Raw genomic sequence first — 16,574 nt, forward strand, 5'->3', positions numbered from 1 at the left:
GATGGACAGTTTTAATCTAAGGAACTAGTACTCCTCCCTTATAATGGAAATGTTACAGATCCTTCAGACATTAGCTCCTATACACATTAATATTAAAATTACCAAACTTCAGTTTAGAAGCAAATCATTTGTGTCACTAATAAAAGAATATGGAAGCAATGTAGGACACCTAATGTAACCTTCATTTAATACTAATGAATCCTTAAAAAAAAAAGTCAAGGAGATAATGAAATCAGTCATACTTAGCATGAAATATTGAAGGCTTTGGTATCTTTAATATTTATAATTTACATGTGAGCTTTTAATTGTATCTTTTAAAATCCCATCTCCCAACCAAAATCCCAACCCCAGGCAACTCAAAACCACTTTCAGAAAACTCAGAAATTTTAAAACTATTGGGTTTTCATAGAGAATCAAATGATACTGATTTTAATCCTTCATAGAAACAGTATATATTTCTTTTATCTTTGAGAAGTATGTTATTCTTTTTTTAATTATTTTTATTTGACAGAGAAAGCACGTGTGCACATAAGCAAAGGAGCTGAGGCAGGAGTGGGAGAAGCAGGCTGCCCACTGAGTAGGGAGCCCGATGTGGGGCTTGATCCCAGGATCCTGGGATCCATGACCTGAGCTGAAGTCAGTTTCTTAACCTACTGAGCCACCTAGGCATCCCTAGAAGTGTGTTATTCTAATGAAAGAATCTACCATTTCAATTTGTATAAAAAATTAGTGGAACAAATTTCTCTAATTTTTGGTATAGAAAATTGATAGTTTCTGACAAGTAATGGAATTTTTATTTTAAAGATTCTGACAATGGAGATATTAATTATGATTATGTTCATGAGTTGTCATTGGAAATGAAACGTCAGAAGATACAGAGGGAATTAATGAAGCTAGAACAAGAAAACATGGACAAGAGAGAAGAAATTATTATTAAAAAGGAGGTATGCTATTTATTGAAATATATGTGATCAGAGAACTCATTAGCTCCTTGATCTGTCTTAAATTGTATTAGGATATTGACACACTGATCAAATTATTGTATATCAACTATTTCATATATGTTAGTCATTTAATGTTCACATTATTTGATAAATATTTTTGCTTTTGAACAGGTGATTAAACAGATTGTCTTGTGTAGAATCACTAGCTAATATTGAACAGGATTTGAATCTATGTATGTCTATTTTTTAAGCCTAAGATATTTCTCAAATACTTGTTTTAGAGATACAATTTATTTGAGTATAATAATGTGATTTTTCTGAGGAGATTTTGAAGTTTTATAATTTTAGTTTGCTTTATTGATATTATGTTATGGCAGTTATTTATCATACTGGTTATAAGCACATGTTTAGGAATCAGATTAATACATGGTGGCTATAATAGCCCTTAATATTTCATCTGAAGCTAGGTATGCTTTAGAAATACCTGCTTTGTTGTTGATTATAACAGCCATAATTGGAGGAGTTTCCAAACTGACTTACTGAATACTTTTAAAAGGTTTCACCAGAAGTGATTAGATCAAAATTATCTCCATCACCTTCTCTGAGAAAATCAAGCAAATCTCCAAAGCGAAAATCAAGCCCTAAATCGTCATCTTCAGCAAGCAAGAAAGACAGGAAGACAACTGCAGTATCCTCGCCCGTATTGGACCAGCAGAGGTCAGTAGGATGGTAAATAATGTCAGAATGAAATCGCTTTTTCTGAAACAATGCTTAAAAGAATTAGTAGATTTACAGAAGGGTACTTACAATACATTCAGTATTTAATGTAAGTTTTTTCTCCAAAAAACTATAAAATGAAAGTTTCAATTCAAAATTAAGAAAGTTATACAGAACAGCAAAACAGAATGTCTGTGTCCCACCTACATATGCTTCAGAGCTTTTTATTTTTTAAGAATAAAACATAATACATATATATATGCTGTCTTTCCTCTCAAAGTTTTTGTTTTTGATTTTTGTACAAGTGTGTTTATACTTTCATATGTATTATTTTTTATTTAATCTTAATACTTACATAATAAAGCTTTGCTTCTGCAGCTTTGTTTTTTATATTTATATTGATGTATTTAGCCTTTTTTCACTTGTGTACTTATATATTTACTTTCCTATTGAACATTTCAGTTTACAGATATTCACTGTTACAAGTTACATGTAGTGAATGTTTTTTCTCCTTGTGTATGTAGTCATGAGATTAGATTCTTCATAGCATATACATAGCAGAATGAAGATATTGTTTAGAATTATTCCAGTAGCCAGTTGAAGAAATAAAAATAGAAATGATGTAATATGATTACATTGAGGGACTAAGAGAGAAAGACTTCCATTTATTGTTTTTCTGTACTATTTAAATTTTGTTTCATTTTATTTTTTTATATTTTATTTATTTATTCATGAGAGACAGAGAGACAAAGAGAGGCAGAGGGAGAAGCAGGCTCCATGCAGAGAGCCTGATCCAGGACTTGATCCTGGGACTCTAGGATCACGCTCTGGGCTGAAGGCAGGCAGTAAACTGCTGAACCACCCAGGGATTCCTAAATTTTGTTTTAATTAAAGCACATACATGAATATTCTTCAAGACAAAAACCTAAACTAACCTCTTCCCAACATATTAGTTGGCAACTGTTTGAACCCAAAATAAAACTCTTATTTGTCTTCTTCCTTCCTAGTTTTTAGAGGCTTTAGCCATATTTTAGACTCCAGTTACTTTCTGCCTAGATTATTATATCCTACTAACTTTATTTTATCCAATGCCCTCATCGCTACACACATAAACATTTTATTCAGCAACGCCAACCCATTCATCTTACAGATGTTGTGAGAGAAATCTTGAAAGAACATTCATATACTATGTCATAGAAAAACTCAATGGTTTTCCATTCTGTTGAGTAAAATTCAGATTCTTTTTTTTTAAAATTTTTCTTAAATATTTATTTGAGAGTGGGCACACATGAATGTGTGCGTTTGAGTAGGGGAGAGGGCCAGAGGGAGAGAAACAGGCAGATTCCCCACTGAGCGAGGAACCCAGTGTGGGGTTGCATTCCAGGACCCGAAGATCATGACCAGAGTCAAAATCAGATGCTTAACTAACAGAGCCACCCACGTGCTCTAAATATTAGATTTTTTTGGGCAGCCCTGGTGGCACAGCGGTTTAGCGCCGCCTGCAGCCTATGGTGTGATCCTGGAGACGCGAGATCGAGTCCCACATCGGGCTCCCTGCATGGAGCCTGCTTCTCCTCCTGCCTGTGTCTCTGCCTCTCTCTCTGTATGTGTTTCTCATGAATAAATAAATAAAATATTTTTAAAAAAATAAAATAAAATTTAGAATTTTTAAGATGACATTTATGCTTTGATCTTTTAGTCTTAATATTTTTGTCCAGTCTTCCTTCTGTTGCACCTTCAATTTTTCAATGTCTAGCTCAAATTCTGTCTTTCCATTAAATCTTTCCATTTATCTTTACTGAGCAAAATTTCTATTCCTTTTGTATAACTATCCGATTTTATTTATACCTCCCTCTTAATATTACTATTTGCTTTGTATTTTATCTGTGGCATACATGTATTACAATCTGTTAAATTTAAGCTCCTTGAAGATTGGGGTCTTGGTGGTTCATTGTTTTTTTCTCCCCACTGCACTTGCTTTGCATAGAGCTTTTACATTGTAATAAGGCACTCTGTAAAGTTGATGTGATCCTCTCCTTTGCTCCTTGGATTAGGTAAATTAAATGTTGCAAAGAGATATGGAAGAAGTGAACTGTAGAGTGATGTGATCCACTCCATTTGTTCTTATTCTTTATCCTCTTGGCCAACAATTATATAACCATCCCTGAATTCTTTCCATTTCTGGAAAAACAAAAACAAAACAAATAATCTGAAAACCACCTTACCAGAAATATCCTTCTTTGGCTTTCTTATCCTTTCTTTTTATAAAATATTTGAAATCTAATCTCTTTGTAGAAAGTTCTTTTAACTGTTTAGATGAGGCTTAGTTTTATTCGTCCTTTTTCATGCAGTCTTCTCTTAACTGTTTTATTAGTAATTCATTTATTCTTAGTATTTAGCATAAATAATTACCTTGATTTAACTACTACATTTCTTGTATTCTAAGATATTAGTGACTTTAGGATCCACCATTAATTTAATCATTGAAGTAGAAAAGCTTGGAAAATAGTACATTAGAGGTGCAAAGAAAACCTTGAAGTATAGCATTTCTTTAGCCATACAGTTTACAGTGTGTAAAGTATGTCAGATCATTAGCTTCTGGTTTCATTGCTAAATCATAGGTAAACTGCTTGAAGGCATATTAAGCAAAAAGTAAGGATTAGAATTTCAGTTAAAATTCACTATGGTGGTTTAGCCAATGCCAGTAAATCAACTGAGGTGACACTCAGGTAAACAGACTCCTTGGTCTTACATTGTTATCATATTGAGTAGACCGCATAATTACAGACAAATTGAAACTCATACTTCTCCCTGACAGCTGGCAGTTTTCTTTGATGTTCATTGTGAGATATACCCTGATAGCAAACTTTAGGCAGATATGTGAGATACAATATGGCTTTGAATTAGCAATGTGTTATCTGTCTGTCCATCTACTTGGTTTCTTAGTTTTTATTAAGTTTTTCTTTATAGCTTTTTGTACAAAGATGTACAAAGGAAGTCAAAAGCTGTTCAAAAGAAATAGCTTTGAGGAAAGAGAAAGGATCTAAAAATGGTAGAAGTAGATAATTGAGCTCTATGTCACAAATAGAAAGTAGGCTTTGTGCCACTAAAGAATAATTAGTTGATTCAAAAAAATGTTGAAAGATCGTGTTGACTTCAGGATGTATGAAACCAATCTTGCCCCCTGTAGTTGGAAGGTACTTGGAAACCCTATATTGTAACATAAGTATGATTTCCAACTACACCTATTTTTGAAGGTAAAGTGAAGAAATTCTGTACTTTAGTGAGTGTATTACTATAACCCTGGTTGTTGTAATAGCTTATTCCCAAAATGTGAGCTTAATGCTACAGAAGTTTATTTCTGTAAATAAATACATTTTTACTGAAGTAAAATCAAAATGGGTGTTTCTGATTAATAGGTTGCTCTCCCTTTTTTTTTTTTAAGATTTTATTATTTATTTATTCATGAGAGACATAGGGAGTGGGGGTGGGGTGGGCGCGGACAGAGACATAGGCAGGGAGAGAAGCAGGCTCCATGCAGGGAGACCAATGTGAGACTCGATCCCCGGACTCCAGGATCATGCCCCTGGGCAGAAGACAGGCGCTTAACCACCGAGCCACACAGGCGTCCTGGTTGCTCTCCTCAACATAGAGATGCAGTAAATTAGGCTCCTTGAGACATGGCTCCACTTGGGGTGTTATAGACATCAAAAAATTGAATGGGCAAAGAAAAAATTAATTGGAATATTGCTCTTATTTGGCTGTACAGTTTACAATTGCCTGGAGTATGAGAGTCTTTTATTAGTTAGGCCTGGAAGTGGTGTACATCACTTTTACTCACATTTTTTGGCCACAACTTGGTCATTTGGCCATACCTGATTTCAAAAAAGTCTGGAAAGAGTCAGTCATGGTTCAACACTGTGCCAATCACAAAATTTAGTAAACACCTAGCTAGTCTGTCATAGGAAGTAATGTGAAAATACAGTTTATATTAAGAATTCCTCTATTATTTTATGTTTAAAATAAAATAATTTTGATAGTAACTATTGTTTTTGTTTTTTAAGTAAAAAATAGAAATGCAGGCATTTATCACTTACCTGATAGATACATTAAGAGTTTGAGTCATCTCATAAATATATAATAAGGTATGTGGCTAATATGGTTCCTAGTAGAGGACAAAGGTGAAAAATAGATTTGGTCATGCATTAGTAATTTTTGACTTGCTGCATAGTTAGCCCTCTCTAGGATAAAAAGAGATAGGGATAGGGCATCTGGGTGGCTGTCCATGAAGTGTCTGCCTTCAGCTTAGGTCATGTCATGATCCTGGGTCCTGGGATCAAGCCCCGTGTCTGGCTCCTTGCTCAGTGGGGAGTCTGCTTCTCCATCTTCCCCTACCAGTCTCCCTATTTGTGCTCTCTCTCAAAAAATAAAATAAAATAAAATAAAATCTTTATTAAAAAAAAAAAGAAATAGGATGCCTGGCTCAGCGATTGAGTGTCTGCCTTTGGCTCAGGGTGGGAACGCGGAGTCCTGGGATCAAATCCCATGTAAGGCTCCGCACAGGGAGCCAGCTTCTCCCTCTGCCTGTGTCTCTGCCTCTCTCCCGTGTCTCTCATAAATAAATAAATAAAATATTAAAAAAAAAAAAGAAATAGGGATAAGGACTAAGAGAGCTAAAGTTTCTGAGTGCCCAGCATGGTCTATTGATTTTATACTTTTATCTTTTTAAAATTTTGCCAGGAATTTTAAGGAAGATGCTGTCCATTACCTTTTCATAGCTAAGGAATCATGGGATTAGAGACCTCAGGGTTACAGGAAGCAAGTTCTAGGATTTAGACTGAGGTCATCATTTATCAAAACTAAAAGCGAAATGACAGGTGAAAACTTACCAGGTCCATGAAAATAGAGGGCTACTTCAAAACTCAGTACCAGACTAAACAGTGTTGCAAAAAACAAGAACAAATTTAAATGATAAATTCATAATTTTAGTACAATTTGAGAGAATGATTGCATTGAGATGATGAGACAGTTGACACAAAAATTAAAGCAATCTGAACAAAGATATTTTGGGAGAAAAACAATTTTTAAAAAACTGAAAATAGCAGAATGAGATTCCCAAATTTAGAGCAAGACGAATGAATACTGCTTTTAAAAGAATTACTGAATTTGAAGACATATTTAGGATATTGCAAAGCAAAAGGAGAGATGGAAATAATAAAAAAAAATAAGACATGGAGGGGAGAGATCCAGGAGATGCCTTAACTGTAATAAAGCTAACCAGAGAGACTTGGGCCATATGGAGAATTGATGAAATAAAAATTTTTAAAAATTGAAAGACTTAAGGTTTCGGACTGAAATGGTTCACTGCGTTCCTGAGGAGGTGAAAGAAAGAAAGGAAGGAAGGAAGGAAGAAAGAAAGAAGGAAAGGAAGGAAGGAAGGAAGGAAGGAAGGAAAGAAAGAGAAAGAAAGAAAGAAAGAAAGAAAGAAAGAAAGAAAGAAAGAAAGAAAGAAAGAAAGAAAAAGAGGAAAGGGAACCTAGATATATCTTGGTGAATTTTTTAATTTCCAAGGAAGAATGTTTTATAATATTCCCAGCTGAAAGACTGGGTAACATGCATGGGGGAAAAAATGGACACTCTGTATTTTTCATCTTCAACACTAAATGTTATAAGATATTGTAACTATTTATAGAGCTCTGAGGGAAAAGGATATTAATACTGTATTCAAAGGACTGTACAGGTATGAGATAAAGACAGACAATTTTGAGTATATAAGGGGTCAAAGTTACACCATTTGGATAAAATTATTTAAAGTGCCAAATCAAATACATACATAATAATCAATTCTAGGTAGATTAAATATGAAAGGTAAAATTCCTAGATTTTAGAGGATTGTTTTCATAATCTTAGAATTAAGATTTCTTAAACAAGACTCAGATTTAAATGAATGTTTACTAACAGTGTTTAGGATTTCATTTATAAACGATGTAATTTTGGGTTTGTTATGATAAAACATGGAGGCCACCTAAAAAACTTAGCAATCTGAAACTGTTTAAAAGAAGTTATGGAGCATATCTATGCAATGAAATCTGAGACAACCTATAAAAACAATTACCTACATCCAGTTTTTGTCCTAGAAAAGAATCCCATGCTATGTTTAGTACAGAAACTTTTACAAAATATTAAAATAGGATTAGGGGAAGGGGAAGAGACATGGAAAAAGTATGGGCATGTGTCCAAGGTGTTAGCAAGGGTTATCCTTGGGAAGTGCAATTATACATGATTTTATTTTATTCACTACTTTTCTGTATAAGCTAAAAAACATTCAGTTCTTGCAGTTGTCTTATTATTTCTTTTTCTGAAAGAATCTCTTCCTACTTCACTTTCTCAGATAACTACCCTTTAAAATTATAGAAGTGGCAAGTTTAATAATTTGCTCATTTCTGTGTTTTTTTCTAGATATTGATTACTAACATAAAATAGTAAAAGGCAAGGAATGCTCCCATTTTTTAAATATCCTTTGTTAAAATTTTAAAAAAATACCCATTTGACCTTCCAAAAGTATTTGGACCCCTAATGATAGCTTTGTATTACCTTCAGGAATTCAAAAGGCAACCAGAGTAAAAAGAAAGGACCTCGAACTCCTAGCCCACCCCCTCCTATACAGGAAGATATTGTTCTGGGGAAAAAATATAAAGAAAAGTATAAAGTAAAAGATAGGATAGAAGAAAAACCAAGAGATGGAAAAGACAGAGGACGAGATTTTGAAAGACAAAGAGAAAAAAGAGACAAGCCAAGGTAAGTAGGATTGTCTGTTTTTTAACAATCTTTTGTAGAATCTAAAATACTCAATTTTCAGAAGCTTTTTTTAGTATTTTAAAACTCTGTGTATGTGTATTTAATCATTCCCATGTTGAGTTAGGGATAATTCAGTAAACATTACCTTAAACATAATAAAATAATGAAATTTTCAATCTTAATCGTTTTTAAGTATACAGTTTATAATGTTAATAAGTATATTCACATTGTCATGAAACAGATCTCTAGAACTTTTTCATCTTGTGCATCCGAAATTCATTTGAATACCCATTAAACAACTCCCTTTCCCTCTTCCCCCAGCTCCCCAACCCCTAATAACCACCATTTTACTTTTTGTTTCTATGAATTTGACTATTTTAGATACCTCATATAAACGGAACCTGTGTGTGTGTGTGTGTGTGTGTGTGACTGGTTTATTTCACTTGGCATAATATCTTCAAGATTTTTCCGTGTTGTAGTATGTGACAGGATTGCCTGGCTTTCTAAAGCTGAATGATATTCCATTGTCTGTATATCCATTCCCCTGTTGGACATATGAGTTACTTCCACCTCTTGGCTACTGCAGATAGTGCTGTGGTAAACACAGATGTGTAAGTATCTCTTCAAAATCTTTCTTCTGATACTTTGGATATATACCCAGAAGTGTTGGATCCAGAATTGCTGGATCATGTGATAGTTCTGTTTTTAATTTTTTTTAGGAAATTTCATACTGTTTTCCATACCACTTGCCTTGTTTTACAGTTGCACTAACAGTGTACAAGTTTCAGTTTCTCTGCATCCTCACCAGCATTTTTTTTTGTTTTTTTGGACAGTAGCCATCCTAATAGGGGTGAGGTGATATCTTATTGTGGTTTGACTTGGTATTTCACTGATGAGTGGTGATGTTGAGCATCTTTTCATATATTTGTTTTGTTATGCCCAAGATTGCGAATCCGAGAAACCACCAAGGAGCCGACACCAATGCAAACACACGAGGGTTTATTTACAAGCTCGAGCTTGGGTCCAAGTATACCCGAAACAGCGAAGCAGGGACTTGGACCCCGAGACTAAGAGGCTTAGCAACTTTATAGGGGCCAGTGGCCAATGGGATACGCAGAAAGTTGCACAGTCATGCTGGTCCACTCGCAGGTGGCTGATTGAATTACTTTTTGCCCTAAAGTATCCATTTGAACTGGCCTATCACTGAGCCGGATTTCTGGTTAGGGTGTGCCTTGGACTTGACTAGGGTGGGGCAGTGCCCTAAGCAATAAGCAGGTCAGCACAAGGCAGGTGCAGCACAAAATGGAGTCAGTCCTGCTCTGCTTGTCCAGGGGTAGGGGATTTTGTTAAATTTCCTGGGTCCCACAGTTGACCATTTGTGTATCACCTTTGAAGTAATATCTATTTAGTGGTCTACCCAGTTTTTAATTGAGTTATTTGATTTTTGTTCGAGTTTTAGGAATCTGTTATATATTCTGAATACTAACCCCTTATCAGATATATGATTTGTAAGTATTTTCTCCCTTGTCATAGGTTGTCTTTTTATTCACCCTGTTAATAATGCCCTTGATGCACAAAAGGTTTTAGATTTATTGTGGTACCATTTGCCTATGTTATTGTTGCCTGAACTTTTGGTGTCATTTTCAAGATACTGTTGCCATCTCCAGAGTTACAAAGATTTTCCCCTATGCTTTTTTGTGGAGGAGTTTTGTAGTTTTAGATCTTACACTTAGATTTTTAATCCCTTTTAAGTTAATTTTGTACATGGTATAAGATAAGGGTCCAGCTTCATTTTTTAGCAGGTAGATAATCAGTTTTCCCAGCACTGTTTTTAGAAAAGACTATCTTTTCTCCATTGAGTGGTCTTGGCACCCTTGTTGAAGATCATTTGGCCATAGGTGCAAGGATTTATTTCTGGACCTTCTCTAGTACTCCACTGGTCTGTTTTTCTGTCTTTATGCCAGTACCACACTATTTTGATTACTTAGCTTTCTAACAAGTTTTAAAATGAGGAAGTTTAACCCCCTCACTTTGTTCCTCTATATGAAAATTATTTTGGCTTATTTACATGTCCCTTGGAATTCTGTATTATTTTTTGTGTGAATTTTTTTTTTGGCTGAATTTATTTATTCTAAGTGTGTGTGTATGTGTGTGTGTGTAATCTGTAGGGTTTCCTGTATATAAGACCCTGTCATCTGTGAATGAAGATAATTTTACTTCTACCTTTGCAATTTAGATGCTTTTTCATTTCTTTTTCTTGCCTATTTGCTCTGGTTAGAGTTTCTAATACCATGTTGAATAGAAGAGATGAAAGCAGGCATCCTTACCTTGTTCCTGATCTTAGAAGATGTTTTCAGTCTTTCACCATTGATTATGATGTTTGCCATGGACTTTTCATAAATTGCTTTGTTATGTTATGATAGTGTCTTTCTATTCTTAGTTTGTTGAATGTTTTTACCATGAAAAAATATTGAATTTTGTCAAGTGTTTTTTCTGCATTTGTTGAGATGATCGTGTGACTTTTGTTAATTCTTGAACCATTCTTGCATTCCAGGAATTAATCCTACTTTGTCATGGTGTTTCATTTAATTTGATTTGCTAGGACTTTGTTGAGAGTATTTACATCAGTATTCATCAGGAATATTTGGGGATCCCTGGGTGGCGCAGCGGTTTGGCGCCTGCCTTTGGCCCAGGGTGCGATCCTGGAGACCGGATCGAATCCACATCGGGCTCCCGGTGCATGGAGCCTGCTTCTCCCTCTGCCTATCATTCTCTCTCTCTGTGTGTGACTATCATAAATAAAATAAAATTTAAAAAAAAGAATATTTGTAGTTTTCTTGCAGTGTTTATCTCAGGCTTTGCTCTCAGGGCCTCACCGAATAAACTTGGAAGTATTCTCTCCTCTTTAGTATTTTTGGAATAATTCCAAAGGATTAGTGTTAACTCCTTTAAATGTTTGATAGAATTCTCCAGTGCAACCCTGTGGTCCTACGGTTTTCTTTTTGGAGAAGTTTTAAATTACTGATTTAATCTTCTTACTCATTATTGGTCTGTTCAGTTTTATTGTTTCTTAAATGAGTCAGTCTAGGTGAGTTGTATGCCTAGGAATTTATCCATTGTTTCTATTCAGTTTGCTGATATATAGTTTTTCATAATACTGTAGTACAATTCTTTTCATTCATGTGGCATCGGTTGTGTTGACCCCACTTTCCTGATTTGTTATTTGAGTCTTCTCCCTTTTTGAAAAATCTAGCTCAAGATTTGTCAATTTTGTTGATATTTTTAAAAAATCCAACTTAGTTTGGTTGATTATTTCTATTGGTTTTCTATTCTCTATTTTGATCTCTGCTCCAATCTTTATTATTTAGTTCCTTATGCTTTGGATTCATTTGTTCTTTTTGCAGTTTTTTGAGGTGTCACATTAGGTTGTTGATTTGAGATCTTATTTTTATTTTTTAAGATTTATTTATTTATTTATTTATTTATTTATTTATTTATGACTAGAGAGAGAGAGAGAGAGAGAGAGAGAGAGAGAGAGAGAGAGAGAGAGAGGCAGAGACACAGGAGGAGGGAGAAGCAGGCTCCGTGCTGGGAGCCTGACGCGGGACTCGATCCCGGGACTCCAGAATCGCGCCCTGGGCCAAAGGCAGGTGCTAAACCGCTGAGCCACCCAGGGATTCCCCAAGATCTTATTTTTAAAGCACACATTTATATAGCTATAAAATTTAGCACTGCTTTTGCTGCATCTCATTAGTTTTGGTATGTTGTGTTTTCACTTTCATTTGTTTCAAGGTATTTTCTAATCTCCCTTGTGAGGTGGCCTTTGACTAATTAAGAGTGTACTGTTTAATTTCCATATATTTGAGGATTAAATGACATAATACTTAAAAAGTAAGCAAAGTACTCAACAAAATATGCTCTTTATTTCCCTACTTAAATAATAAATTGTGGTATAATAATATTTAAAAATCCCTGTTTGCAGGTTTTTACTTATGCAAATTGAGTTTTTCTACATTGTGATCAGAAATGATACTTTGTATGATTTCAGTCTTCTTGAATTTGTTAAGGCTTATTTCATGATCTGAAATGTGGTCTGTCCTCCAGAGTATTCCATGTGCGCTGGAGAATGAATGAATGTTCTACTATAGTTGGTTGGAGTGTTTTTTATATGCCTGTTAGGTCAGTTGATCCATAGTGTTGTTCAAATCCTGTTTCCTTACTGTTTTTCTAGTTATCAGCAGTAACTTTTTGGTATAAAAGAGCCAGCCAGCGAAAGAGCTGAGATCCTTCTAAAACTCTCTTCATTTTAAATTTAATAATTTTTTCAAAATGTAGAGTTAAGTTAGTACATTAACTAATTTAGATTCTTTCTCATAAACAAGTTTTTCCACTATTATAATAATAGTCCTTCTTAAAAATGTTTTCAAAACTGACAAATTACAAATTCTTGATTGTTAAAATTCACTTATTTAGTGCCACTTAAGAGCAGATTTCTTTTTAATTAACTTGAAAGTAATTCTGTGGTGCACAAGATTTATGAAACAAATTTAATAGGGATGTCTTTCCCCATCCACTTTTAAAAATTAGTTTTCACATTTATCCTTTCATGAAATTAACATTTCCTCAAGAAAAAATGTAGCTTTAGAGGGCTCTCAGTCTCTGTTTTAACTGAGTTACATTGTATTAGAAGATGCACAAGCCTTGAAGTTATACAAACAGGAACTTGTATCTTGGCTCTGCCAGTTACAGGGTGTGAGACCGTGAGTAAGTTTGTTTTCTCTGAGCCTCTATTTCTTCCACTGTAAAATGTGTGCTACTGCCTCATAAGGTTGAGGTGAGGATTCAGTGAGATAATGCTTTTAAAAATAAGCAAAGTACATAATTAGATACACTCTGTCTTCCTGCTTTAATGATAAATTACAGTGTAGTGATATTTAAAAATGCCTTTCCATTTGCAGATTTTCACTTAAGCTACATAGGTAATAGAATGTAACCATAAAGATTTTCTTTCTTTCTTTTTTTTTTTTTAAGATTTTATTTATTTATGAGACACAGAGAGAGAGGCAGAGACACAGGCAGAGGGAGAAGCAGGCTCCATGCAGGAAGCCTGACGTAGGACTCGATCTGGGGTCTCCAGGATCACACCCCGGGCTGAAGGCGGCGCTAAACTGCTAAGCCACCAGGGCTGCCTTCTTCTTCTTTTTTTTTTTTTTTCTAACTGGTACTTGCACAGCATCAAATTTAGAATCAGCTGTTGGTAGTAAGGATTCAATGTGAGTGGTTGGGGGCATTGGGTGGGTGGGGAGGGGGGAGCTTAAGTACAGAAAGCAGTAGTTTCCAAATTTTACTGCACTGTGGAAACTGCCTGAAAGTCTTTGAAGAGTATTAATATCTGATTTCAATCCCCAGATATTCTTTCTTAGTTAGTAGGGGGAGCAGCCTTGGCGTCCAGATTTTTAAAAGCTCATTGGGTGACTCTAATGTTTAACAAAGTTTAGGAACCATAAATTGCAATTTATTCTCTCATTTAGAGAAGCTCAGAGGGAGGCAGTCCAGGACCTATATACACTGTTTGTTCTGCAGAGTCATTGGTGATCTAGTACTGTCTTCCTTATGCATGCTTCACTAGAAAGAGCCAGCATCCACAAGCTGGGGGAGCAGCAGAGGGAGAGGGCGGAAACAGACTCCCCACTGAGCAGAGAGCCAGACAGGAGGCTCCATCCCAGGACTCTGGGATCATGATCTGAGCTGAAGGCAGATGCTTAACCAACTGAGCCACACAGGCGCCCCCATGCTTCCTTTTTCAGGGTTATCCAGTGGTTTAATATCACTACTGATGACTTAATATTTTTCCATCCATAGTCCAGGCAGCAGAAAAATTATGAAGGGAAGAAAGCCTTATAATTTTCCTATTACTTTGTATATAGAAAAAATCTGAACTTGGTTTATTTTATCTAAGGAAATGAAGCAGCAGAACTAGGAGTATGAAGAACTGCATAGGTACCTTACTTGCACTGGAGTTCTGAAGCCGTATTTGACAAAATTGAATAAGGCATTTTGATTTAGGAGGAGTTAATTTAATTTCCAGGGTTTTTTTTTTTTGAGGTGTTCTCTTATTTTAATATATTTCCATTACTTTGAAAGAGAACTTATTATTTCTAAAACCAGATACTGTATTAAGAATCTTCATCATGCTTTCAGATTGGTGTGGTATGTAATTAAAGATTAGTGTCAGAATTCCTTTGGAGAAAATTGTCCTTAAACATTTAGATTTTATAATGGGTTTATTCAGAATATTTTGGTTATTAGGATGTGTTGTGCTTAAGTGAAAGTATGCTAGTTCATTTATTCAGTTACTGGGTATAGGGTAGGCATTGTTCTAAAAGCTGGTGATAGAACAGTGAACAAAGATATTCTCAGAAGCTTTGTTACTACAGGTAGAAGTAATAAGTAATCATGTGTATGGAAAATAATATTTCTCTGAATATGGATTTTCTTTTTTTTTTCTCCAAGTAAAATGTTGGATATAGAAGATTATTTACATTTATTTCTTAAGGATGGTTCCCTGTGGGCACCCCAGGTGGTTCAGCGGTTTAGCGCCGCCTTCAGCCCAGGGCGGGATTCTGGAGACCTGGGATCGAGTCCCACATCGGGCTCCCTGCATGGAGCCTGCTTCTCCCTCTACCTGTTGCCTGTCTCTCATGAATAAATAAATAAAATCTTAAAAAAAAAAAAAAAAGAATGGTTCCCTGTTTAGTTACTAGAAGAATAGGCATATGTGTAGGACAGATGATACAACAAAATCATATGATCCTATGGCTTAAGTCCATTTTCCTGTCTTCTGTGTCTTGTTCTGCAACTTGATAGATCAGGGGCTCCTAACCTGAGATCCATTAGTATATTTCAGAGGATCTGCAGATTTCCTGATTTGTGGATAAAGTTTTACCTGTGTGTGTTTTGGTAAAAGGGAGAGAACCTATTTCCTTCCAGGAAAAAGAAAAAATGATGATTCTCTGCCACTGATCTGGCAGTGAGATTTTTTTTTTGTATATTTTTTTTTCTTTTTTCTTTTTTTTTTTTAACATTTTTATTTTATTTTATTTATTTATGATAGTCACAGAGAGAGAGAGAGGCAGAGACACAGGCAGAGGGAGAAGCAGGCTCCATGCACCGGGAGCCCGACGTGGGATTCGATCCCGGGTCTCCAGGATCGCGCCCTGGGCCAAAGGCAGGCGCCAAACCGCTGCGCCACCCAGGGATCCCTGTATATTTTTTTATTGGAGTTCGATTTGCCAACATATAGCATAACACTCAGTGCTCATCCCGCCAAGTGCTCCCCTCAGTGCCCATCACCCAGTCACCCCAACCCCCTGCCGACCTCCCCTTCCACCACCCCTTGTTCATTTCCCAGGGTTAGGTGTCTCTCATGTTCTGTCTCCCTTTCTGATATTTCCCACTCATTTTCTCTCCTTTCCCCTTTAACCCCTTTTACTATTTTTTATATTCCCCGTATGAATGAGACCATATAATGTTTGTCCTCTGATTCACTTACTTCACTCAGCATTACCCTCCAGTTCCATCCACGTTGGAGCAAATGGTGGGTATTTGTCGTTTCTGATGGCTGAGGAATATTCCATTGTATATAGAGACCACATCTTCTTTATCCATTCATCTTTCAATGGACACCGAGGCTCCTTCCACAGTGCGGCTATTGTGGACATGGCTGCTAGAAACATTGGGGTGCAGGTGTCCCGGCGTTTAACTGCATCTGTATCTCTGGGGTAAATCCCCAGCAGTGCAATTGCTGGGTCATAGGGTAGCTCTATTTTTAACTCTTTTTTTTTTTTAAGATTTTTAAAATTTATTTATTCATGAGAGAGAAAGAGAGTGAGAGGCAGAGACACAGGCAGAGGGAGAAGCAGGCTCCATGCAGGAAGCCCGATGTGGGGACCCGACCCTGGGTGTCCAGGATCACAGCCTGGACTGAAGGCGGCACTAAACCGCGGAGCCACCCGGGCTGCCCTATTTTTAACTCTTTGAGGACCCTCCACACAGTTTTCCAGAGTGGCTGCACCAGGTCACATTCCCACCAACAGTGCAAGAGGGTCCCCCTTT

At 36.0% G+C, this 16,574-nt stretch overlaps 1 protein-coding gene across 4 annotated transcripts in view; it reads left to right on the forward strand.

Annotated features, from left to right (window-relative positions):
* The window catches only part of ZC3H13 (zinc finger CCCH-type containing 13), a 92,315-nt gene that overhangs the window by 26,360 nt on the left and 49,381 nt on the right, over positions 1 to 16,574 (forward strand). For all 4 annotated transcript variants that reach the window (XM_055335906.1, XM_055335907.1, XM_055335908.1 and 1 more), the window contains exons 6-8: positions 805 to 944; positions 1,501 to 1,661; positions 8,262 to 8,459. In XM_055335906.1, the coding sequence (XP_055191881.1) occupies positions 805 to 944; positions 1,501 to 1,661; positions 8,262 to 8,459 (499 nt within the window). The remainder of the gene's footprint in view (positions 1 to 804; positions 945 to 1,500; positions 1,662 to 8,261; positions 8,460 to 16,574) is intronic.

This window comes from Nyctereutes procyonoides, unplaced genomic scaffold (assembly GCF_905146905.1).
Source record: "Nyctereutes procyonoides isolate TBG_1078 unplaced genomic scaffold, NYPRO_anot_genome, whole genome shotgun sequence".
NCBI classification, from domain to species: domain Eukaryota; kingdom Metazoa; phylum Chordata; class Mammalia; order Carnivora; family Canidae; genus Nyctereutes; species Nyctereutes procyonoides.